Source organism: Thrips palmi, unplaced genomic scaffold (assembly GCF_012932325.1).
Source record: "Thrips palmi isolate BJ-2018 unplaced genomic scaffold, TpBJ-2018v1 HiC_scaffold_2, whole genome shotgun sequence".
NCBI classification, from domain to species: Eukaryota; Metazoa; Arthropoda; class Insecta; order Thysanoptera; family Thripidae; genus Thrips; species Thrips palmi.
Genome location: NW_023144629.1, coordinates 8,075,884 through 8,100,086, shown reverse-complemented (window position 1 = coordinate 8,100,086; position 24,203 = coordinate 8,075,884). Strand labels below are relative to the sequence as shown.

The 24,203-nt window shown below is 58.6% G+C and overlaps 2 protein-coding genes across 2 annotated transcripts in view; both read left to right on the top strand.

Annotated features, from left to right (window-relative positions):
- The window catches only part of LOC117647473 (glutamate receptor ionotropic, kainate 2-like), a 96,406-nt gene that overhangs the window by 68,952 nt on the left and 3,251 nt on the right, over positions 1–24,203 (top strand). The window contains exons 2-9 of the mRNA XM_034389224.1: positions 2,766–2,924; positions 17,694–17,945; positions 18,560–18,752; positions 19,081–19,120; positions 19,476–19,640; positions 19,938–20,156; positions 21,516–21,719; positions 22,024–22,227. Of these exons, the coding sequence (XP_034245115.1) occupies positions 17,705–17,945; positions 18,560–18,752; positions 19,081–19,120; positions 19,476–19,640; positions 19,938–20,156; positions 21,516–21,719; positions 22,024–22,227 (1,266 nt within the window). The 5' untranslated portion in view covers positions 2,766–2,924; positions 17,694–17,704. The remainder of the gene's footprint in view (positions 1–2,765; positions 2,925–17,693; positions 17,946–18,559; positions 18,753–19,080; positions 19,121–19,475; positions 19,641–19,937; positions 20,157–21,515; positions 21,720–22,023; positions 22,228–24,203) is intronic.
- Positions 4,739–5,892, top strand: LOC117647554. The gene is made up of 3 exons (XM_034389349.1): positions 4,739–5,165; positions 5,305–5,515; positions 5,588–5,892. Exons 1-3 carry the CDS (start codon positions 4,866–4,868, stop codon positions 5,752–5,754), a joined length of 678 nt encoding a protein of 225 aa, XP_034245240.1. The 5' UTR covers positions 4,739–4,865; the 3' UTR covers positions 5,755–5,892.

The following is a 24,203-nucleotide window of genomic DNA, read 5'->3' as shown; positions in this document are numbered from 1 at the left end:
ATGAGCCCGCATACTACCCCGTATAAGGAAACTGAACGAGTATTGACTGAGAAATTTGAAAGGGAAAAGAAAAACATTTGAACTCTACACCCCCTCCCCAGTCTTAATGGGGAGGCCTCCTGCTTTACTTCGGTGTTCGGGATGGGAACCGGTGCTATCAGGTACCTGGGGTTAATCCCGTCAGCGACCCTAAGCGTTCGCCGGGGGACCCAGTAGGACCCCAAAGCTCAGGCAGCTGGGTGGGAGCACCCAGTACGAAGCTCTTAGAGGGGCGGGACGTAGAGTGAGACGACAGAGAGACAGAGAGAGACTCAGACAGAGAAGAGGTTTGGTGGGAGCTTCTTGTTTTCGTAGGGTTGGTTGTGTACCCCATGGTACCCCCACTGTCCGGCGCTCCCGTACCGAACATACAGCGTTTTAGGCCAGCTTCAAAGGACTTATCATCGCCTCCCCGACGAGTCAAGGAGGCACCACCCGCAACCACACACCGGATGGTCTGGATTGATGGATCAAATACTCCATCGCTCCAGTGCCGAGGCTAACCCGCCGAAGCGGATTGCTTTTTAGACACCCACAGCGGAGTGGCCAGGTGAATGTGACTCTGACCACTACGCTATCACGCTTGTACGTCTGGCAGCGTGTTGGACGACGGGTTTGAGTTGCACTGGGAGGAAGGCGGTCGAAAAATGTAATGGAATGATGGGATTCGATCCCCGGACCCCGCCATCGGGATCACACGACTTTACGCTCTCGGCCACCACGGCCCATGATGAGGGGAAAGGCGTGAGGTGGGTTCTTGACGCAACAGGACTCGACCGACCCGGTCAAAATTTCGCAAGAAGTTGGGGGAGTCGAACCGCCGACCCTAGCATTGGGAACCGACGCCTCTACTCCCTGGACCACCACGTCCCATGCACAGTGTGGGCTCGTTCACGGGTTTCAACCGCACTGGGTGAGGCAGTAAAATTAAATGGAAATATTTGTTAGGAGTCGAACCTCCGGCATTTGCGTCTGTTGCACACGGCTCCGCTCGGATGGCCTCGAACCACCACCCTTAGGATAGTAAGTCGAAAAAACGTATGTGACGCTGGTATTCGAACGCCCGCCTGCGGTAACTCGATCCCACGTCTCTAACCTCTCGGCTATCACAGCAGTTGTGAAGCGCGACGGATCATCTGCTTTCATTAACGTTCGTTGAATGAGATTTTTTTCTCTCCTTCTGATAAACTTCTTTTTCCCCCTCTTTTCCTCTTTTGACAGGGTGTCGTCGGTGCGCAGAGCGCCCGGCCTCAAAAGCGGCGATATTGCCAAAGTCACAGGTGCGCTGGGCCGGCCGGGCCTAGACCGGCCCTAGAACGGCCCTGGGCGGGCACGCTGACATGACAGCAGGGACGCCACAAAGAGCAGAAAGGCCTCCTCACCGGGCGGGGCGGGGCAAGGCGGGGCGGGGCGGGGCGGGGCGGGGCGCTCTTGCCAAACTTAGCAAGGACTCGCATCGGCGACGCTGCCGCAGGTTGCAGCAAACGGCCGACACGTTTTTTTTTTCGTTTTTTTTTTTTTGTTTTGGTTTTTGAGGCACCGAGGTGGCGAGCCAGGCGGGCCGGGAGCGCAGACGATCATGTGTGGTCTAGCCCTTAATGGTAATGGTAGTGGGCGGTAGGCACCACGCCGTCGCTACTGCAGCCTGGTTGCCTACCCTGGACTCCGCGGGCGCCAACCTTAGTAGTGTGAAACTCCGAACTTTTCTGCTCCTGCTTTTTTTCGCCGTGCACTGTGAGCATGGCGGTTTTCGACTAACCGCATACTCGCAAGCGACGCCCGACCGATCCAGTGGGAGTATAAAGCGCTAAACCCGAGCCGCTCATGCACACACACACACACACACACACACACACGCACGCACGCGCACGCACGCACACACACACACACAGACGCAGAGCTGATAGATGACGCTTGTCGGCGTGACACGAACATTTGAGCGCTAAAAGTGGCGACGCAAAAAAACGAAGGGCTTGTGCAGGGTACAGTGGTACGGCATGGGAAGCGGCTTTGGAGCCAGCGTGGCGACGGGCGGCACCGGCCCCGCCAGGGCCCGCCAGCCAGCAGCCAGCCCCGCGGCCACGCCGCGCAGTGGGCCAGAAGACCGGCGGAGGCGGACAAAACTCTAGACGCGTTTTGAGCTCCAGAGTCGGTAAACAGGACTCGAACCGAACGTGTGACCCCACCAATCGATTGCTCTCCGAACGAGGAATCCATTGGTGGGGTCACACGTCGGTTCGAGTCCTGTTTCGCGACTCTGGAGCTCAAAACGCGTCTAGGGTTTTGGCCGCCTCCACCGGTCTTCTGGCCCACTGTGCGGCGGCAGGGCAAGCAGGGCAGGCAGGCACGGCGTGGCGTCCAATGAGCTATGGCACGGCCAACAAAAGGCCCCGGAGTCATCCCGGCCATTCTATTTCCATACATATGAATACAGAGTCACTCTCCGGACCCCGAGTCCCTCTTCCTTTTTTTTTGGTAACTTTTTTTTAACTTTTATTTTTTGGCCGCGGAACTGGCTTGTGCTGCGGCAGCTGGGTGAAACATACATATGGGTTGGTGGGACATGCTGCGGAACGCAAGCAAGGGTCGACGGAATTACTGATGCCCCCGAAGTTGATGCATTTAGTAGCGCGCCCAGTGCAATAAGTCTCCCCTCCTTTCTTTCAATGTCTCCAGCATTTTTTTTTCCGCTGTGTATTCATGTTGTTCTTCCCCGCGTGTTCCAGGCGCCATCTTCACCGAGGACCAAAAGGACAGCGCCGCCGAGCTGGCCTTCAAGTACGCCGTGTACAGGCTCAACAAGGACAAGGTCTTCCCCAGGAGCACCCTGGTCTACGACATCCAGCACGTGCCGCGCGACGATTCGTTCCGGACGTCCAAAAAAGGTGAGCCGCGGCCGGGATTCGAACCCGGGCACCGCCAGGGCACCGCCAGGGCACCGCGCACGCCTCGCAGAGCATGCGCCGCGTAGCGCTGCGGTGGCTCAAACGGTCTCCACCATGATAATGCGCACCCTGACCGCTTCCTGGCGCGGGTTCAACTCCCGACAAAGGAGTCCTTTTTTTTGTCGTTTTCTCAACACGCGGCCTCCTGCCCCTGCCTCCGCCCGCCGCCCCGCCGCCCCGTCGCCTCGTCCAGGGTGTCACTGCCTGCCCCACCTGTTGCCTACCCTCCAGGGCCCTGCGGACTTGCGGGGCGCCCCGCCCCGCGCGTTCGGGCCGTCCACGGCGGTCCACGGCCTCGGGGGACTCGGCGTCGTTGGACGGACGACCTCGGGGCAGGCCGGGCAGGCCGTGTTTGCCAAACCATCTCGCAGCCCGTCCCGTCGCAGCCCCCCAAGGCCCCCAGGCTTGCCCCCAGGCCTCATCAGCGCGCTGCCAGCACTAGCCGCACTGGCAGCGCCGCGGGGCAGCCAACGGGCCCTTGCGGCCACGGCTAGTTTCTCCGACAGGAGTCGGTGAGTCCCCGAAGGGAACGGTCTTGGCACAGCCCCGGCACGGCCCCGGGACTTCCTAGCCAGTCCGAGTCGAGGCTGGTCGAGGCTGGCCGAGGCCACCCAGGCAGCCTGTCTGCAGAGGCCGCTGTGGAGGCCGAGGTCTTGACAAGGGCGTACAGTGGGCCAGAAGACCGGCGCAAGGCGGTCAACATCCCGAACGCGTTTTGAGTTCCAGAGTCGCGAAATGGGACTCGAACCGAACGTGTGACCCCACCAATGGATTCCCCGTTCGGAGAGCAATCCATTGGTGGGGTCACACGTTCGGTTCGAGTCCCATTTAGCGACTCTGGAGCTCAAAACGCGTCTAGAATTTCGGCCGCCTGCAACGGGCTTCTGGCCCACTGTGCGAGGCCGCCGAGATGGCCGAGGCTGTGAACAAGGACGCCGAGGCCGCAAAGAAGGCGGTGTCGCAGTAATAATGCATTAATCGGCCTTGACAGTTATGGCGGCATCAGCGTATCGAGGAACAGATTATCGACGCAGAAGGGGTGGGCACCGCAGCGCCCCGCCCCGCCCGGCGACGTCGTCTTCCTCCCCACGCCCCTTCCCACATCGCAATTCCTCAAGAATGCAATTAAAGAGGAAGGTCTTTAGGGGAATGGCAGCACATCATCAGCTGCAACGGGCCTTCTCCCCCCCCCTCTTTCACCCCCATTTGCAGCTCGCTCTCGTTTTCTCTGCCGTAATTCCCCCTCCTTAGCTTTTCGGAGCGCTTCCCCTTTCGGCCGTTATCCACGCGACGGAGGTGGGAGAAAGAAGGTTGGCGTCAGGTAGTCTTGAGTGACACTCGGGTGCCAGTCACTTCACAGGCCGGCATGTTCATCTTTCTAGCGCAGTAAGACTTGCCTTTCACGTTGGAACAGCTGCTGTGGACTTAAAATAATGATCCAGCCACAACCTCCTTGAGGACCACACCACCGGCCTTTCAAACGAACCGCTAAAATTGCATGACAGATCTCTGCGTAAGATTAAGTTTCTCATACTTCGGGTCGACTACGCCAACATTGCCTTTCAAACTTCCACCGCACGATAGTTCCGTTTATTTGCATTCCAAGTGGCATGCAAATCACCACTATAGCTTAAAAATATTTTAAAAAGTAAATTAAATTATTGTGACGCTTAAACTTCTCATGACTAAATAAATTTATTAGTCAAAGTCAGAACGGATTATTTTTCGGCGTTGGATAAGATGTAGCTGGAAAGTTATGAGAAATTGATGTCTACGATGAAATGACCGTCAACATTCAGAGCAAAGGTTATGTTTACAGTGGTCCGTATGGACGTTTGACGTCTCAGGAATTGCCCTGCCCTGTTTTGAAGATTAGTCAAGATGAACAGAAGCCCCTCTGTCATTGCGTTTGTGTGTCGCTGCCGAAAGGCGTTCGTTCCATCGCTGCCATCTCAAACTCACAGATATAACCGATGTTTAAGTGTGCCAAATCAGAGACGCTTTTTCGCCTCCAGCAGCAATGAACATAATATGAGGGATTGTTTCCCAAAGCTGCCTATAGAAGCGCCTGCCATGTTCACTATGGACTTGGCCCAGAGGCAATTCAAACAATTGACGTGGGCTGAAGGAAATCGTCTAGACGTGGAAAATGTCCTTACCACTAACGCTACAGCAGAGAAGGTAACTGTTTGAAGTTAATTTGAGCTATCAGTATTTGTTTAGATTATAAAGGTTTTGTTGACATTAAGGGATGTGAGCTCTATTTTGTATTAAAGCTCTGCTGATTCTGTTTATTAATTGGCAAATTGTCATTCTTTAGGTTTTAATGTTTGTCTCTGAATGCGTGGCTAAGAATGAATTTGAAGTTTTAAAGGAAAAACTCAGCCCTGAAGCATTGGAGAAAGCTCGCTCAATAGCAACATCAGAGTCCGAAACTGATAACTTAATTTTCAAAGGAACTTCTAAACATTTGTTCTTTCAATCAGAGACACGTTTCTTTACTCCATGGGTCTTTACTGCTGAAAGATGCGGTAAGAATAATTTGTTTGACACTGGGGTCGGGACAGAATCTTCATCGCTTAATTCTTTTTACTATGTTCCAGATATCATTTTAACATACCTTGGTTTATTGGCTAGTAAACAGCGGCAAAGTTTGTGGGGCATCACTTTGGTCATAAGAAAAAGCGAAGATGGCGACTTTTCAGAAGATTTTGATGTGACTGACTATTTCTTTAAAACTGAAGTATTTGATTCAAACCATGACGCTTAAGAACAAGAATCAACTTGAAGCAGGTGAAGCAAACCATTAGCATTAAGCCTTGATTTTGTATGCTTAAAATGAAACTGGATGAATATTTGTGTAGGTTAATTTAGTTTTAGAATTAAATTGTTTCGTATGAAATCTTGAGATCTTGCCTGGTTACGTAATCAGCTTCCATCCATCCCCTATATTTAAACCTCCTTAAACTCATTCAAGTTGAACAAAAAGAACATAAAACCGGTTGTACAAATTATTTATTTTAATATTGTTATGTTCTGAGCGGGAGAATAATGCTAGATGTATAGTCTAGGGCTTTTACGGTAAGGGTTCCACAGCTCAGGTGAGCAACTGAATTTTAAATTTCATTTAGGAGGTAACACCACACGCAGCTCTGCGCACAGTGGGCCAGAAGACCGACGCAGGCGGCCAAAACTCGAGACGCGTTTTGAGCTCCAGAGTCGCTAAATGGAGCTCGAACCTAACGTGTGACCCCACCAATGGATTGCTCTCCGAACGAGGAATCCATTGGTGGGATCACACGCTCGGTTCGAGTCCTGTTTCGCGACTCTGGAGCTCAAAACGCGTCTGGAGTTTTGGCCGCCTGCGCCGGTCTTCTGGCCCACTGTGCTGCGGGCTCCGGACGAGTACCGCACGGTCCACGCACGCGGTGCGGTGCGGAGTGCGGAAAGGGGATTGGGAGGTGTGAGTCCGGGCTGTGGCTGCGCCCTGCCGCGCCACGGTCGGTCCGTTTTCTGCAATAAGCATAGCCACTGGGATTACCCTCACTGGGTGGTAAATCCTGGGCGACCCCCTCCGGGAACCAGGGAACCCAACGCGTTGGCGGACCGAAGACCGAACCCTTGCCCAGCGCGGAGGAGCCGAGCCACGCCGGCATCCCCTTCGGTCGCCTTCGGCCAAGAGGGAGGGGGGGGGCTGCTCCGGCCCAGTCCGCGACCACCACTTTGCATCCTTAATTAATGAGGTATCTTGGCGGGCTTGGTCTGGCTTTGGGGGATCAGCGGATTATCTCCAAGGATGGGGAAGCGGCTTGGCCAGCGCAGCGCGGAAGGGACGGAGAGGGCCCCGGTCTTGCCAGTGTCTCCGAGGCAGGCAGTGCGGACCTTGGTGCAGACCGCAGGTCCGCAGGCAGCACTCATTTCACGGCACTCAAATTATTTTCCCCCCTTTTCGGGGGACGAGGAAAAATTTGCGGAGGTATCGCCGTCGTGGATGCGTCCCGAACCGTCATCCTGGATGCTCTGTGATCCAGAATCCCCCCTCCCTTGCCGTTGAACCTCGCCCTCCCTGATCAAAGAACGTTCCGAGGCAGTGCCGGCCAGGGGGGCGGCGCGGGGGCGGCCGCAGCAATATTAGGGGACTGGAGCCGATGGGCCGCTTGCTTACCGGCCAGGGCTCGGAGCCTCGCAGTGCCCCGCAGTGCCTGGCAGCCACAGGGGGCGGGGTGGGGGTGGCCGCTTGGTTTAGTTGTCCGCTCCCTGCGGCCAAGAGCCAAGAGGCCGGCAGAACTGCACCCGCCAGGCAGGCCAGGCAGGGCCACGCCGCCGCTGCGGAGTCCGTGAGTCCGACTCGGAGTCCGACGGGACGGACAGGGCTCGGGGCGGCAGGCGGCCAGTCATACCCACGCTCCGGCCGGCCTCCGCCACGCCCTGCCCTTTGTGCCTCCATACCTCGTCTTCCCACAGGCTGCCCCAGGCCGCCCCCGGCCCTCCCTAGACCAGCCCGCGGGGCGCAATACAGCAATACCGGCCCGGAGTCGGAATTGCCGTCAACAATAGCAGTGCCCAACACATTTGGGGCCGGCCTGGCGCGGCCCGGCGTGGCCCGCCGGGGTGGGCGGGCTGCCCCGGCCCGTCTAATGAGGGCAAACGGGGGCGATTTAAACCGAAACAAGCCAATTTTCGCTCCCTCCCTCTCTATCTTGCTCGGCCCGAGGGGTGGTAGCGCTGGGGCGCTCTGGACCGATGCACCGCTGGCGTGGTGAGTCATGCACCCTGGCCACCATAGAGCGCGTGGTGGGCTAGGGTGACCACACGGCGGCGTGCCGAGGCGTGCCGCGGGCGGTCCAGACGACTTATTTGTCAGTGTCCGGCGCGCTCCCTTTGTGATGCTATCTGCCCCGATCGGCCTTCTTTTCGCGCCATCCGCCCGGCGCGCCGGGCCTTGGAGTCCGCGCCGCCAGGCCGCAAGCGCAGCCCCTTCCTTTCCTTTGCCCCATTTCCCTATCGCCGCCCCCGCCGCCCCCACCCCTCCGCGCTGTTCCGGTGTCTCCTTCAAAAAAATAGTACCATATCCCCCTTTCCAGCCTTTTCAGCCCGCCGACGTCGTTCGTTCGTTTTGTGCGCCGCCCGCGCCGCCTGGAGCCTGGAGGCTGACCCAGACGACGGCCTGGAGGCCGCACAGTGGGCCAGAGGACCGGTGGGGGCGGCCGAAACTCAAGACGCGTTTTGAGCCCCAGAGTCGTTAAATGGGACTCGAACCGAACGTGTGACCCCACCAATGGAGTCCTCGTTCGGAGAGCAATCCATTGATGGGGTCACACGCTCGGTTCGAGTCCTGTTAAGCGACTCTGATTTTGCGACTCTATAGATTTTGGCTGTCTTCACCGGTCTTCTGACTGGCTTGTCCGAAGATTAAAAAATTTGTCATTTTGAGTTCATTTATATTTTTTATTATGTTTCTAAAATTAAAAAAGTTAACATAATTACATCTAAACCTTTTTCTAATGAAGGATGTTTCTGACAACAGAGTCTGTTCGTCTCTTCCGGTTCGCGGAGACCGCCAGGCCAGACGGCCGATCCGTTTAAGGACACCATGAAGGAGGCCTCACGCTCTCGCGGTCTCGCTCCGTGCTCGCGGTCCCGCGCGGTCCGACGCCAGACGAGAATGAGAGCTACAAAAAGGGGCGCCGAGGAGGGATCAGGCATGTGGTGGTTTTGGCGGCGGCGTTTGTGTGAGTGAGTGCGTGCGTGTGTGTGTGTGTGTGTGAGGGGAAGATTTGGTTTCAGGAGGATGGGTCACGCACAGAGCAGGGCAGGGAAAAAGCGAACGGGGCCCTGGGGGCTGGTCCACAACACGCACGCACACACACGCGCACACACTCTCACACACACACACTCACACATGGATTGAGTCTCCCCAGGCTCCTCCGCGAGGTCTACACCCCTCTTCCCCATCAACCCAGCCAGCCCACCTCGCCCACCTCACAGAGCGACGCGCAGTTGAATTTTTCATCACCCCTACTTCTCACTTCATGCCTTCCAAGGTGCGCCTTGCCATATTTTGCAGCAATTTCGCGCCACTTTTGAGAGGCGAGGCGAGAAAGGGCCGCCGAGTCTGGCCAAGCCGAGTCCGACGGCACGGAAAGGCATTCGGGCGGCCGGGCTCAAGGCCGGGCCGGTGGGCCAGAATGGCTTAGAATGACGCAGAATGACTCGCACGGCGCCGTCATGTGCGCGAATGGCGCGGTCTGTCTCGGGGATCTCAGATGAAGCTGAAGGACCAGGGCCTGCCCTGCCGAGGTCCAGGACCTTCCCACAGTGGGCCAGAAGACCGGCGCAGGCGGCCGAAACTCTAGACGCGTTTTCAGCCCCAGAGTCGCTTAACAGGACTCGAACCGAGCGTGTGACCCCACCAATGGATTCCTCGTTCGGAGAGCAATCCATTGGTGGGGCCACACGTTCGGTTCCAGTCCCATTTAGCGACTATGTGGAGCTCAAAACGCGTCCGGGGTTTCGACCGCCTCCACCGGCCCTCTGGCCCACTGTGCTGCCGCGGTCTGTGCAGCACGACCTAGGCCTTCGGCCTTAATCCACTTTCCAATCTTGCAGTGCAAACAAAAACGCGTCCTTTAATTGCGCGCTGATTTCATATTCCGACGACCTGTGTTTGTTAATTTCTCCCATTTTTTTTATCTCCCCGTCTCGCTAATTTTCTTTTTTTTTTTTTTTTTCCCCTCCTTGTTTTGTTGCAGGGCCGTAATTCATAATGGTAAATTAATTATCATGTCGCGTTCCTTGGGTCACCCTGACCTTCCGAGGGCCGCGCGGGACGAAGGAGGACGAGAAGAAGAAGAAGAAGAAGAAGAAGGAAGAAGAAGAAGAAGAAGAAGAAGAAGAAGGTGGAGAAGGAGGAGAAGATGGAGGAGAGGCAATCCGTCACGGTCAAAGGCCCATTATGCTGATGCTTTTCTTTCGGCTCCCTCAATCCGCTTCTTGTTGCGATTCGGGGCGGGGCGGGGCGGGGCCGGGGAGGGAGGACGCGCTGGCAATTGATGGTTACGTTCCGAATACATTGTCATACCTGTCCCCCCCCCCCCTGCTGCCTTGGGTTGGGCCAAGCCCAGGCCAGGCACGCGCTTCGCAGGGTTGCCCGATGGTTTCTCATTTCCTTTCTCCCTCGCCTCTTCTGCCTTTCCGTTCTCCTTTCTCCTTCTTTCCTCTCCGTCCCCCTTGTCCCTCTCGCGCTACTTTCTCTTCCTTTCTCTGTCGCCCCCCTTCCGCACAGTGGGCCAGACGACCGGTGTGGAGGCAGCCAAAACTCTAGACACGTTTTGAGCTCCAGAGTCGCTAAACGGGACTCGAGCCGAACGTGTGACCCCACCAATGGATTGCTCTTCGAACGAGGAATCCATTGGTGGGGTCACACGTTTGGCTCGAGTCCCATTTAGCGACTCTGGAGCTCAAAACGCGTCTAGAGTTTTGGCCGCCTCCACCGGTCTTCTGGCCCACTGTGACCCGCCAGGGGTGCGCTAGGTTCGCATTCTTCTCCTAATTCCCCCTGCCCCCCTTTCCGCTCACGCGCGTCAGGGCCGCCGGCCACACAGCAAAGTCAGCGGTTGGAGCAAGTTGAACTGGGAGACAAACTCATGCGAAATGGTGGGCTGGCTGCGCCTGGCTGTGCCTGGCCGGGCCGGATCGGGACGTGGTCTGGGCGCTGATGGTGGCGTGGCGTGGCGCGGCGTGGCGCGGCGTGGGAGGTTTCGCGGGGGTGGCCGCCCGGGCGCGCCCCGGACCGCCTCGGCCCGCCGCGCACGCGGCCCGGTCGTCCTCCTCGGTCACGTAGCCACCAATATTTTTTTTTCTTTTAAAGATAAAACAAGAGGCGGGCAACAAGACAGCGCGCGCGGCCCCGACCGCGGCCCCTCTGGCAGGCCGGCAGGCAGGCAGCACTAGCAGTGCCGCGGCAGTGCCTGATAGAGTGGGACTCATGCAGATTCCCCGCACTGCCGTCGGCAGACCGGGGAAGACCCGGGGAAGGCCCCGGGGCCGGGGCGGCCCCCGAGAGCAAGAAGCCTCCCCTTCCCCTCCCCTTCCACCACAAGACCGGGAGCGAGTGAGTGACAGCGAGACACAAAGAAATCACTTTTTTCCCCCGCGCGCGCGGCTGCTTCTTATACTACCCCGACCAATCCACTTGATTTACGTTTTCCAGACGACCATTTAACGGAGGCATTCGTCTCGGCAGCCATCGACGTACCTTCCTGTCGCGTCGTCGTCGTCGCGGTTGTTTTTTTTGTTTGTGTGTTAGTTACTAACACACGTTGTTGTTTTTGTTGTTGTTTTTGCTGTCGTCGTTGCGGCGCTGTCACCCTGCCCACCGCATTGTCACACATTCAACACCTTGCTCAGCCCCCAGCAGCCCCCGGCTTATCACAAGTTGGTAAACATCCCCCTGGGCGCTGCTGGCGCTGCTCGCCCTGCTCGCTACCTTGGCGGCCGTCCGGCCCGGCCCGGCCCGGCCCGGGCTCAGCACAGCGTAGTCTCTTGTCTCTCTCGCACCCTTAAGGGGGGCTCCCCGCGTGGGTGCGAGAGAGACACACTGTCGGGCCGGTCCCTTCACCTCGGAGTGCCCGGCTTGCGGCGATTCGAGGCCGACGCTTTGTTCCTTCCCTTGTGCGTGTGTGTGTGTGTGTGTAGGTGTGTGTGTATGTGTGTGTGTGTCTGTGTGTGTCTATCTGTCTGTCTATATGTCTCTCTGCCTGCCTGTGTGTGTGAGAGAGAGAGAGAGGGGGAGAGAGAGAGAGAGAGAGAGAGAGAGAGAGAGAGGGAAGGAGGGGGAGAGGGGCAAGGTGAGTGTGCGGGTGCATCCGAGCCTCGCTTCGCAGCAGCCCTGCCCGGCGGGGGTTTGATTCCGAACGGCGCCTTCTGTCTCTCTCGCTCCCTTCGAGTTGTTGTTGCCGTCTAGTGTGTGTGCGCGAGAGAGACAGAGCGATGCCTTCTCGCCTCGGCAGGCCCGGGCCAGGCCCGCCCCGGCCGCCCTTGCTCCGAGATAAACTGACGTGAAAGGCGAGCTCCGAGTGTGCCGTGTGTGCCGTGTGTCGGTGCTGCGGACTGATTCCGTCCGTCTCTCTCGCACTCGTGGGGGAGTCCCGCGCTGGCGCGAGAGAGACAGAGCGACGAACAATCGTCTGCAGCAGACTGATTCCGGACCTGTCTCTTTCTCTCTCGCTCTCGCGGGGCGCCGCGCAGGGGTGCGAGAGAGACGGCCGGACAGCGAGGGGCTGCGAAGGTATTGGCAGGGGAGGCAGACGCACAGTGGGCCAGAAGGCCGGTGGAGGCGGCCTAAACTCTAGACGCGTTTTGAGCTCCAGACTCTAAATGGGACTCGAACCGAACGTGTGACCCCACCAATGGATTGCTCTCCGAACGAGGAATCCATTGGTGGGGTCACACGTTCGGTTCGAGTCCTGTTTGGCGACTCTGGAGCTCGAAAACGCGTCTGGAGTTTTGTCCGCCTCCACCGGTCTTCTGGCCCACTGTGAGACGGCTTAAAGCCTCCCGGTGCTGCTGCCGTGTAGTGTGACGAGTGTAACAGGGCCCTCTGCATTCATCCCTCCGGGTGGCAGTAAAAACTTTGAGTGAGCCGCACTCACTCGGATGCGCGTGCATGTTCGCGCGCGTGATCGAAGTGCGAGGGAAAGAGGAAAAGACCCCGTTTACCGCACGTGCAACGCGGTGCTGGCTCCGCGCTGCGTCTCTCTCTCCGTCTCTCTCGCACCCCCGCGGTGTGCGGAGCGCCCCCGCGAGTGCGAGAGAGACGGAGCGACGAGGAATGGAGCTGCCGCTTTTCCTGTCGGGCTCCTCGATGACGTCGGGCAGCGCGTCCCGTCGGGACAGCGGAAAAAGTTTCATTTGATTCCTGGGGGTTCTTTATGTTCCCCGGCGGGGAGGGGGAAAGAGAGGGGGCGGCTGACATGCCGGCCGGCCTGCGAACAGACAACACACACTCGCATAGAGCTCACGCACACTGCTGCAACATCGACAACGACGACAACAACCGCGAAAACAACAACAACAGCGAGAGCGTGCATGTCACGCTCGTGCGGCCGAACCAGCGGCCCAGCCCGCAGGCAGGCAGGCAGGGGCGGCGCACAGTGGGCCAGAAGACCGGTGGAGGCGGCCAAAACCCTGGACGCGTTTTGAGCTCCTGAGTCGCTAAACAGGACTCGAACCGAACGTGTGACCCCACCAATGGATTCCTCGTGCGAAGAGCAATCCATTGGTGGGGTCACACGGTCGGTTTGAGTCCTGCATAGCGACTCTGGAGCTCAAAACGCGTCTAGGGTTTCGGCCGCCTCCACCGGTCTTCTGGCCCACTGTGCGGCGGACGGAAAATGATGGTGGACACGTACGTTGGTTCGGCTGCAAGCCCTGCAAGCCCTGCAAGCGGGGGTGGCGAAGCGACGGAAGCTCTGTCCTGTCGCGGTCCTGCACTGCAAGGGAGCGTTGGTCGTGTCCTACGGTGTACACACATGTCATGCGCACACTGCCGCCGGGTCCCGGCCGACTGCGCCGCACTGCGCCGAGTGTGGGGAAGTGGCAAGTAAAAAGTCGGCAAGCGGGGATAAAATGCCACATAAAAGCGGCAGCGTGTCCTCTTAGCAGTGCGTTTGATGGGCGAGGCCTCGTACCCCCACCCTCTCTGCGCTCGAAATGTCTTACGGTGCGAATTTTTTGTCTGTAGCGTCTACCAATCCTTTGTGGTTTTTCTTTGTAAGGTACTTACAAGAGAGAAGCTTCATGAGGAAAAATGGCTCCATAACACGTTTGCTCAAACTTTTTTGGACGGGTTCTGAGCTCTAGAGTCGCTAAATGGGACTCGAACCGATCGTGTGACCCCACCACTGGACTGCTCTCCGAACGAGGAATCCATTGGTGGGGTCACCCGTTCGGTTCGAGTTCTGTTTAGCGAGCTCAAAACGCGTCTGGAGTTTTGGCGGACGCCGGCGCTGGTCTTCTGGCAAATCCACCGTGCGGCCAACGGCACGTGAGGGAGGCACCACCGACCGGGAAGCAGGAAGTGATTTGAGACGCGGTCTTTCAGCAATTGATTGCGGTGGAGGGGCGAGGCGCCGGGCCGCACCGGCCGGACATCGGTGATACAACACGTACTCACTTCCGTCGACTTCCGCGTACTCGGCCAACAGCTCGGCGCCCCGCATCCTCGCCGCCGCCGTCGTTGCCGTCCGGAGCCTCCCCGCACAGTGGGCCAGAAGACCGGCGGAGGCGGCCAAAACTCTAGACGCGTTTTGACCTCCAGAGTCGCTAAACAGGACTCGAACCGAACGTGTGACCCCACCAATGGATTCCTCGTTCGGAGAGCAATCTATTGGTGGGGTCACACGGTCGGTTCGAGACCTGTTTGGCAATTCTGGAGCTCAAAACGCGTTTAGAGTTTTGGCCGCCTCCACCGGTCTTCTGGCCCACTGTGCCCCGGCCCCGTCCGCCTATCGGCACTAAAGCCGCTCGTTCATGCCCCCTCCTGGTCCTTGTAATAACCGCCGACCCTCGAACTTTAACTTGTTTCGAAAAATTGCGATAAACCGTGGAGATGGCAGCAGGGCCTGCGCGCTGGCAGGGCCGGGCGTTTGGCCAGCAGTTTGGGGCCTACCGCCCGCCCCGCCCCGCCCCGCCCCGCCCCGCCACAGTTGGTAAGTTGGAGTACACGATACGGCGCGGCGCCTCATCGCCCCTGACGGGCAAGTTAGTTGATGGCGCTGTCCCCGGGAGGTGACGCGCCTTGGCCGCCTGGGCTGCCTTTGCCTCTTCGCCTCGGCCAACCAGTGGAGTGGCCTCGCCGCCTCGCGCGGCAAAAAGGGCGCGCAGCAGGTGGACACGGCCGTCGGTTTGCTGTTGACTGGGACAGGCTGGAAATTGACGAAAATAAATACTCAATTCGAACAGAGCAACGACCACAACCGGCGCTTACGCACAGTAAATGTCTTACGCTGAAAGGCTGCACCAACATAATATGATGGAGATAATACCAACGAAATTCGTCAAAATCTCTATAAGGTACAGTGAATTCTCAATGGTATGTTACGAAGTCAGCTGCACCACCATAATATGGAACATTTTCACCATAATATGGAGAATCTTCACTGTAGAACATTTAGAGTGTGGCGAACAGATCTTAAAAATAGTTCTGAGGATGTATACGTGTGTGACCATGGTCATGCAATGCAGGCATTTAGGTGTCATTTATAATTTTCATGACTTATTTTTTTAACTTTTCCGGTATACTTACTTTTCCAGTCGCCTCAGACATCCGTTGGCGTTGGCCCCGCATCGCATAGTCGCGGCTCAGCCAGGCCGCCGGTTGCGAAAGCATGGCGAAACCTTGTGTGGTGATGAGAGGGGCTGCGAGGGGTAATGGTCCGTATCTGCGGGGGGGGCGGGCGGGGCGGGGCGGGGCGGGGCGGGGCGGGGCGGGGCGGGGCGGGGCGGTGGGGTCAGCCCAGGATGCCCGCTGCATTGAAAAAAAGCGTCTACGCACTCATAACACCCTTAGGACGCTCCCTTACTAGTGTGATAAATGCCCACCACTCGAGTCTTGCTTGTTTTCTTTGCTTCCCCTCGCTCCCCAGAAACCTAACAGGAAGCGGATTTTTTTTTTCTCTCCCGGCCTTCCCGCCACTTCTTATTGACAAAGTTTTGTCGGTGCGAGGAAAAAAAATTAATGGGAATAAAATTAGTGTTTTATACATTATACACTCGAGTTAAAAAGTGGATCCCGAGGTGTTGTGATGACTCGCTGCATCGGCGCGTGATAATGACAATGGCGGCCAAGGGGATGGAATGAAGCTCGCAGAGGCCGCCCCAGAACTTAATTTCGTTTTTGTTATTTTTTTTTGCGCCCATGGAATTGTTTTTTTTTTCTTTTTTCGGTTCAAACTTTTATTTCCCGAATGAAGTTAACACTCATCCCCAGATAGGAGGCTTTGGGCTGCATCCCGGCCGGCGAGGCGAGGCGTTGCAGAGGCCGACGGCCGGTATTATTTTTGTTTGGCTTGTTGTCGGTCGGCCGGCACTGCCCCCTCTCTCTCCCTCTCTCTCTCTCTCTCTCTCTCTCTCTCTCTCTCTCTCTCTCTCTCTCTCTCTCTCTCTCTCCTCTCTCTCTCTCTCTCTCTCTCTCTCTCTCTCTCTCTCTCTCTCGTCCAATCCAGCCGGCCGGCCCGGACGACTGCCCCGCCTCGCCGGGCACTTCGCTATTTCGTGTCCTTTGTCATCCTTTGTGATTCCTTGGGATTACTTAAAACGCGGCTGGCCGTACCGTGCCACGGTCCGTGCCACGGCGTGCAGGGTCTGCCTCTTCGCACTCCGCGCGCCGTCCCCCACCCCGACCCGCTCCCCCACCCCCTCCCCGCCCGTTTCTCCCACTGCTTGACTCCTTGGCCATAATTTATTTAGGGGGAAACAACACGGGGACGTGCCACGCATCTGGAGTGGTTTTCAGTCGAGATATTTATGGTGGCGAGTAGTTGGCGGCGCGGCCGCCAGGGCGCAGCACCGCCGCGATCCACCAGACTCATTCCGAGAGTCGTTTTCGTCGCTCTGTCTCTCTCGCACTCGCGGGGCGTTCTTATGGGAGCGAGAGGGACTCTCGGCATGAGTCTGGTGGATCCCGGCGTTGCGAGGCCGAGTACCTTTAACTCGTTTCAGAGGCCAGTCGGTCACAGGCGTGACGTACGGAGTGCACTCCACTACGTATCGCTCCGTGATAAAAACACATTCCAATTCTCGACATAAGTGGATTCGAACCCATGTTTTCCGCGTGAGAAACCGACGCTCTTGACCGCGCGGCCGCACCGGTCGGCGGGTGATCGGGTGCGTCGGCGGGCGGGCACGGCCATTCTGAAAGCGCTTTGTTTTATCGGGCCAAAGACTTTCCTGCTGCACAAAGCTAAACGGGTCAACACAACTCAATACGCTTGTCAGCTCTTTCTCCTGTTTCAAGCGCAGGCGGTGCGGGCGGCGGTTCGAACCCGGGCCCTCACTGGCGGTGAGCGAATAAGGGGGTCGCGGTCGGGCGGTAGCCCTGGAGCGATGGTGGCAACCCTATAGCCGCCGCGGCAGTGGCAACCCTAGATCCACCAGCCTCGCGGTGCCTCGCGGTGCCTCGCGGCCTAACGAAGCGGGTATAAGCGCATTTTCGAATTAGACACTGGCTCTCTCTCTCTCCCTCCTGGGACTGACTTAAGAGCCGCCTCTGTGTGTCACGGTTTGCCTTTCAGGAAGGACGCGGCGCCCTCTCTCCGTCTCTCTCCCTCTCTCCTCCCCTTTCAACTTTTACCTCCTCCTCCGGCTGAAACTCCAATTTCCCCCATCCAGGACCGGGACGGCCGGGAGGGCCGGGACGGGGGGCAACCCTAGCCGCGTCGTCGTGTGCTCTTAATCCATGCCCTCCGTACGCCGAGCGATTTTCCTCGCTCTGTCTCTCTCGCACCCCTACGGGACGCGCCGTCAGTGCGACAGAGACAGAGCGACGGAATGAGGCTTCGTGATCAGCCGGCTGCACATCAGTCACTGGTTACCCGCTCGTTCCGATTCGACGAATTTCTGCGGCAGCAAAAGAAAATTCTTGGGGGGAAAAATCGGAAACGTTGTTGTTGTTTTGGCTGACTCTTTGTTTTTGTTTCTGTTTGTCAGTGTGCCGGCAGATGGAGATGGGCGTGCAGGCCGTATTCGGCCCCACCGACCCGCTGCTGGGCGCGCACATCCAGAGCATCTGCGAGGCCCTGGACGTGCCGCACCTGGAGGCGCGCCTGGACATGGAGCCGCACACCCGGGAGTTCTCCGTCAACCTGCACCCCAGCCAGCACCTCATCAACACCGCCTTCAAGGACCTCATCACCTTCCTCAACTGGACGCGCGTCGCCATCGTGTACGAGCAGGAGCACGGTGAGTCTGGCCTTCCGGTGTACCGCCACAGTGGATTTGCCAGAGGACCGGTGGAGGCGGCCAAAACTCTGGACGCGTTTTGAGCTCCAGAGTCGCTAATGGGACTCGAACCGAACGTGTGACCCTACCAATGGACTCCTCCTCGAACGAGGAATCCATTGGTGGGGTCACACGTTTTCGAGTCTCATTTGGTGGGGCTCAAACCACGTCCAGAGTTTTGGCCGCCTCCACCGGTCTTCTGGCCCACTGTGCGGAGTGCGGCGGGCCCCGGCGGGCCGCGAAGGCCCCTCCGCAGAGCGCCCGGCCAGCAGACTGAATCCGTCGCTCTGTCTCTCTCGCACCCACACGGGACGTGCCGTGAGTGCGAGCGAGACAGAGCGACGGACAACAACTCTCGGGATCAGTCTGCAGACCGGACTGCTCTGACGTCCGGCAGCGGGTCTCTTGATTGATGGCCGGCACACTGGTTCCGGGGGTCTCGCTCCGTCTCTCTCGCGCCAGCACGGGCCGCCCCGTGAGTGCGAGGGAGACAGCGCGACCACTCTCGGAATGAGTCTGCGGCAGCAGATGCTCCGTTCCGCTCGGTGGTCATGAAGGCATGCATCCTCCCGCAGGCCTGTTCAAGCTGCAGGAGCTGGTGAAGGCGCCGCCCAACACGCGCACCGACATGTACATCCGGCAGACCACGCCCGCCACCTACCGCCAGGTGCTCAAGGAGATCCGCCAGAAGGACATCTTCAAGCTCATCGTGGACACCAACCCTCGCCACATGAGCAGTTTTTTTCGAGCGGTACGTTCCACCAGTGGGTTTGCCAGAAGACGTGCAGGCGGACAAAACTCCAGACGCGTTTTGAGCTCCAGAGTCGCTAAATTGCACTTGAACTGAACGTGTGACCCCCACCAATAGATCCCGCGTTCGGAGAGCAATCCATTGGTTGGGGTCACACGTTCGGTTCGAGTCCAATTTAGGGACTCTGGAGCTCAAAACGCGTCTAGAGTTTTGGCCGCCTGTATCGGTCTTCTGGCCTACTGTGCGTTTCTCCTCACTTTTTTTGCTGGGTGCCTCGCAACCGCGTCTATCAACTCCCTTCCGGATTCCCCTCCACCGTTCCCAGAATCCTGAAAGGCTCCCCAGAATGAACGACCACCGCTACCACTACATGTTCACCACTTTCGTCTCAAACCCTCTCCTCGCGCACACCTCGCTCGATTCGCAACCTCGTCTCTCTCTCCTCTCTCTCTCTCTCTCTCTCTCTCTCTCTCTCTCTCTCTCTCTCTCTCTCTCTCTCTCTCTCTCTCTCTCTCTCTGTCTCGCTTTCTCTCCCACTACCCGTGCTCCCCGTCTCGCTGCAGTCGACAAACATTTAGGGGCCAATCTTTCCTTCTTTACCGTTCCGACCCAGTGAGGGAAGCAAATAAAACTTTCCCGTAAAAGTGCGAGCAGCAAAAGCCGGGAGGTGGGGGGGGGACTGAGTGCGAGTGAGAACGAAAGAGAGAGGCGGTGCGTGATCCCCTGACTTGGTGCTGCAGGACATGGAGACCCTAGACCTGGAGGACTTCAGCTACAACAACGTCAACATGACGGCCTTCCGGATAGTGGACGCCGACGACCCCGGCGTCAAGGAGGCGCTGCGGCAGATGGAGCGGTTCGCCCCGATCGGCCACCACATCATCAACAGCAGCGGCATCATCCAGGTAATCGGCGTGGCCGCGTGGTTAGCGTAGCTGGTTTCCGAGCCGGTGGACCCGGCTTCGAATCCCCGAATTATTATTTTTTTCAGGGGGTGGTTTTTCCCGGGTTGGTTGTAAAAAAACGAGACTCCGAGAGGGCCGAGCCTCCTGCTCTTCATAACCATGGCTTAGCTGTGTTGGCGCAGGCAGCGCAGGCCGCGCAGCCCAAAGTTGTGACGACCCCGTCCGTTCCTCCACGCGCTGCCGCCGTGCTGCTGCACTGCGAGCTGGTTCGTTGATGAAGCCCCTCTCTTCCTGCAGGTGGAGCCGGCCCTGATGTACGACTCGGTGCAGGTGTTCGCCAGGGGCCTGCTCGCCATGGAGGCCGCCTCGGTGCACGGGCCGCCGGGGGGCGCGGTGGGGGCGGGCGGCGCGGCCGGCGCGGCCCCTCCGACCACCTCGCTGCGCTCCTCCAACCTGTCCTGCGACCTGGAGCGGCCCTGGGACGACGGCCTCAGCCTCTACAACTACATCAACACGGTGAGCGCGAGCGCGCGGTCGACTCTGGCGGTCAACTCTGGAGGTCAAGTGTGGGGATCAACTCTTGAGGTCAACTCTGGCGGTCAACTCTGGAGGTCAACTCTGGAGGTCAAGTCTGGGGATCGACTCTTGAGGTCAACTCTTGAGGTCAACTCTGGAGGTCAACTCTGGAGGTCAACTCTGGAGGTCAACTCTGGAGGTCAACTCTGGAGGTCAACTCTGAGGGTCAACTCTGGAGGTCAACTCTGAAGGTCAACTCGTGAGACCAACTCTGCGCGGTTGATGACAACCCCGGACGAATCGACCGCGCCAAGTGTTTGTTGTCGACGCAGTCCGCGTTGCAATCACGCTCGAGCTCGTCGAGGCCCTGTCCTTCCACGCATTGCGGAAATACGTTGGAGAACGGCGTTTTAAAAATCAGTGGCGCCGCTCCACGACCGGGTTCGGTTCTTCAGCATCTCCAGTCACGGGACCCACCGCAACTGCCGCGCTGCAGCCAGGCGTGGAAAAAGAAGTTGAGGGGGGGGGGACATTGTAAGCAGCTGGCAATCTAATATCGCACACCGCCTTCTCTACGGCGTCCCAAAACGCAACGCCTGCCTCCGCCTCAAGGTTCGGCAATGTTGGCAGGTGTGTGTGTGTGTGTGTGTGTGTGTGTGTGTGTGTGTGTATGCGTGTGTGTGTGCGTGTGTGCGTGTATGTCTGTGTGTGCTCTACATAAGCCTACGACGATAGGGGGTGCCGCCAGGAGCAAAGAAAATAATCCAATGATCCCCGCGTAGCTAGAGCTAATATTGAATATTAAAAAAAGGTTGTGTGTGCGCGCGGGTGCGCGTGTGCGTGTGTGCGGTGCCGTACACGCGAGCGCGCCCTTTTTTTTACGCACGAGTCAATATATTCCGGCAGCAGCAGGGTGCGCGCGAGAGTAAGCTGTTTCGTCATTAAGGGGACCGCCTGGGCCGTCCCGCGCCGCACGCCTGTGCGGCGGGCGGGCCTACCCCCTCGACTGCAGGCGCGCGGCCGCGCCCACCGCGCCGCCGTGGCGTGCTTTGCGTGACTGTACACTGCACTGCCGCGTGACTTGGAGTCTCCGAGAGTGGGTCAGAGCACCGGTGGAGGCGGTCAAAATCCCGGACGGGCTTTGAGCTCCAGAGTCGCTCGAACGGCACGTGTGACCCCACCAATGGATTGCTCTCCGAACGAGGAATCCATTGGTGGGGTCACACGTTCGGTTCGAGTCCTGCTTAGCGACTCTGGAGTTCGAAACGTGTCGAGAGTTTGAGCCGCCGGCTCCGATCTTCCACCCCACTGTGCGGCGCCTCCATTCTTGATCCTTGATCCTTGCCCTCTGGCCCGCAGGCCTCGACCCACGGGCTGACGGGCCGCATCCAGTTCGAGCACGGCAAGCGCGCCCACGTCAAGCTGGACCTGCTCAAGCTGAAGCAGGCCAAGCTGAAGCGCGTGGGCCACTGGGTGTCCGGCAAGGGCGTCAACATCACGGACCCCACGGCCTTCTACGGCCAGCAGCGCACCAACATCACGCTGGTCGTCATGACGCGACAGGTTCGTACGCCGGGCAGCACGGTGGAGGGAGTCAAAATCCCGGACGGGCTTTGAGCTCCAGAGTCGCTAAATGGGACTCGAACCGAACGAATGACCCCACCCATGGATTGCTCTCCGATCGAGGAATCCATTGGTGGGGTCACACGCTCGGTTCGAGTCCTGGTTAGCGACTCTGGAGCTCAAATCGCGTCTGGAGTTTCGGCCTCGGCCGCCTGCGCCGGTCCTCTGGCAAATCCACAGTGGCTCGTCTGCGTGTGTTTTTGTGTGACCCTGGCGGGCCGGGCGGGCCGTGCACTTGCTGCAGGAGAAGCCGTACGTGATGCTGAAGGAGGACCGCAACCTGACGGGCAACGCTCGCTTCGAGGGCTTCTGCATCGACCTGCTCAAGTGGATCGCCGGCCAGGTGGGGTTCCACTATGCCATCAGGCTGGTGCCCGACCACATGTACGGCGTGTACGACCCCGCCAGCAAGCAGTGGAACGGCATCGTGCGCGAGCTGGTGGACAAGGTCAGTGCATTCTCTCTCTCTCTCTCTCTCTCTCTCTCTCTCTCTCTCTCTCTCTCTCTCCCCTCTCCCTCTCTCCCTCTTCTCTCTCTCTCTCTCTCTCCCTCTCCTCTCTTCTCTCTCTCTCTCTCTCTCTCTCTCTCTCCTCTCTCTCTCTCTTCTCTCTCTCTCTCTCCTCTATCGCACTCATGGGGTGCCCCGTACAGGTGTGAGAGAGACAGTGACGGAATGGTCTCTCGGAATCAATCTACCCGCCCAAAGAAACGCATGCATGTTCAAGTCGCGTTTTGTGTTGGTTCACAATGTTCCTAGCTGAGTGGATTGAGCCGAGCAGCCGGCCTGGGGTTGCGTTTGCCCATAAAAACTCGAACCCGTGTTCTCCGAAATTGAACTCGGCCCCCTCTCTAGCGTCGCGGCTGTCTTTGTTCGGGAAATGTCAATAAAGCTGGAGTGCACCTATTCCACATTCTGCGAGACATTCTGTCTACAAAGTCACCGCATTCTGCGATTGTTTGTTTGTTTTCATTTTTCTTTGGCCTTTTTTATTTTTATTTTTTTCTTTCTTGCGCGCACTGCCGCTGCACTCGGCGGAGCCATCCCGCGAGCCGCGCCGCGCAGTTACGTGTTATCGACGTAGTAGTGGCATTACACTATATCACCCCCAGCGAACCGCCGGCCCCGCCAGCCCCGCCAGCCCCGCCAGCCCCGCCAGCCCCGCCAGCCCTGCAATCCACCATAACATTATGACCAGCAGGTCGGGCTGGTCCCCTCCAGGGCCGCCTCCAGGGCCGCCTCCAGGGCCGCCTCCAGGGCCGCCTCCAGGGCCGCCTCCAGGGCCGCCTCCAGGGCCGCCTCCAGGGCCGCCTCCAGGGCCGCCTCCAGGGCCGCCTCCAGGGCCGTGGACCGCGACGCGCCGGGGACCGGCTGGGCGGACGGCGGGGGTAGGGGCGGGGCGGGAAAAGAGAGGGGCAGAGAGCGCGAGCAAATAATTGAGGCCGAAACTGGGAGTGTCTCAGCAGCGCGACGACTAGCCTGAGACGTTTCCAGGGGTGAGCGCCACTTTTTGGTCTCGAGCGCGTAGAGCTGGAATTTGGCTGCGTGCGCGCACAGTGGGCCAGAAGACCGGCGCAGGCGGCCAAAACTCTAGACGCGTTTTGAGCTCCGGAGTCGCGAAACAGGACTCGAACCGAACGTGTGACCCCACCAATGAATTCCTCGTTCGGAGAGCAATCCATTGGTGGGGTCACTCGTTCGGTTCGAGTCCCATTTGGCTACTCTGGAGGTCAAAACGCGTCCGGGATTTTGACCGCCTCCACCGGTCATCTGGCCCACTGTGGTGCGGCCGGGCTAGGCGTTTGCCCCGCGCTGCCCGGCGGGCTGCTCCAGCCTGGCTCCACGCGCATCAAGTCGAGTTGCTTGATTGCTTCTTAACATGGTAACGTCCCCCATGACGGCTTAAACCGGGCCGCGCATCCCGACGGCGAACGCGACGTGGCCGACCTCTTAAATTCGGCCTCGGCCGCCTGAATGGCCCCGCCGCGGCCCGGCCGTGGCCGAGGCCGTGGCCCTGCCATCTGATTGGATCTCGGCGCGGCGCGCCCGGCGTGGCCCAGCGCAAGCAACGTCTACGACGAGGGTGCGCCGCCCTCCCCCTCCCCCGCGGGCTCGTCGACACCGCCTCGCACCGCCTCGCCTCATCTAGGCCTTTTCATTAACTATTAATTGCCCCGACAAAGAGGAACAACAGTTTACAAACAGCGACCACGGGACGGGACGACGGGGCGCGCCAGAGAGGGGCGGGGCGGGGCGGGTGGGGAGGGGGGGGGCATGCACGCAGTGATTGTGTTGTTGGAAACTTGTTCCAAGCGGTCGGTTCAGGGAGGCTGACTACACTAGGCTTTAAAACATGGTCCTAACGGGTGAGAGAGATATCCATTGTCTGTCACCACAAATGAGGTCCGATTGCCAGAGAGATGGTC

Bases quoted from the DNA above. Each gene is read 5' to 3' on its own strand.
- LOC117647554 (XM_034389349.1), top strand. From the start codon at position 4,866: ATGAACAGAAGCCCCTCTGTCATTGCGTTTGTGTGTCGCTGCCGAAAG. The intron at 5,166-5,304 runs GTAACTGTTTGA...GTCATTCTTTAG, and splicing joins CTAACGCTACAGCAGAGAAG to GTTTTAATGTTTGTCTCTGA. The intron at 5,516-5,587 runs GTAAGAATAATT...ACTATGTTCCAG, and splicing joins CTTTACTGCTGAAAGATGCG to ATATCATTTTAACATACCTT.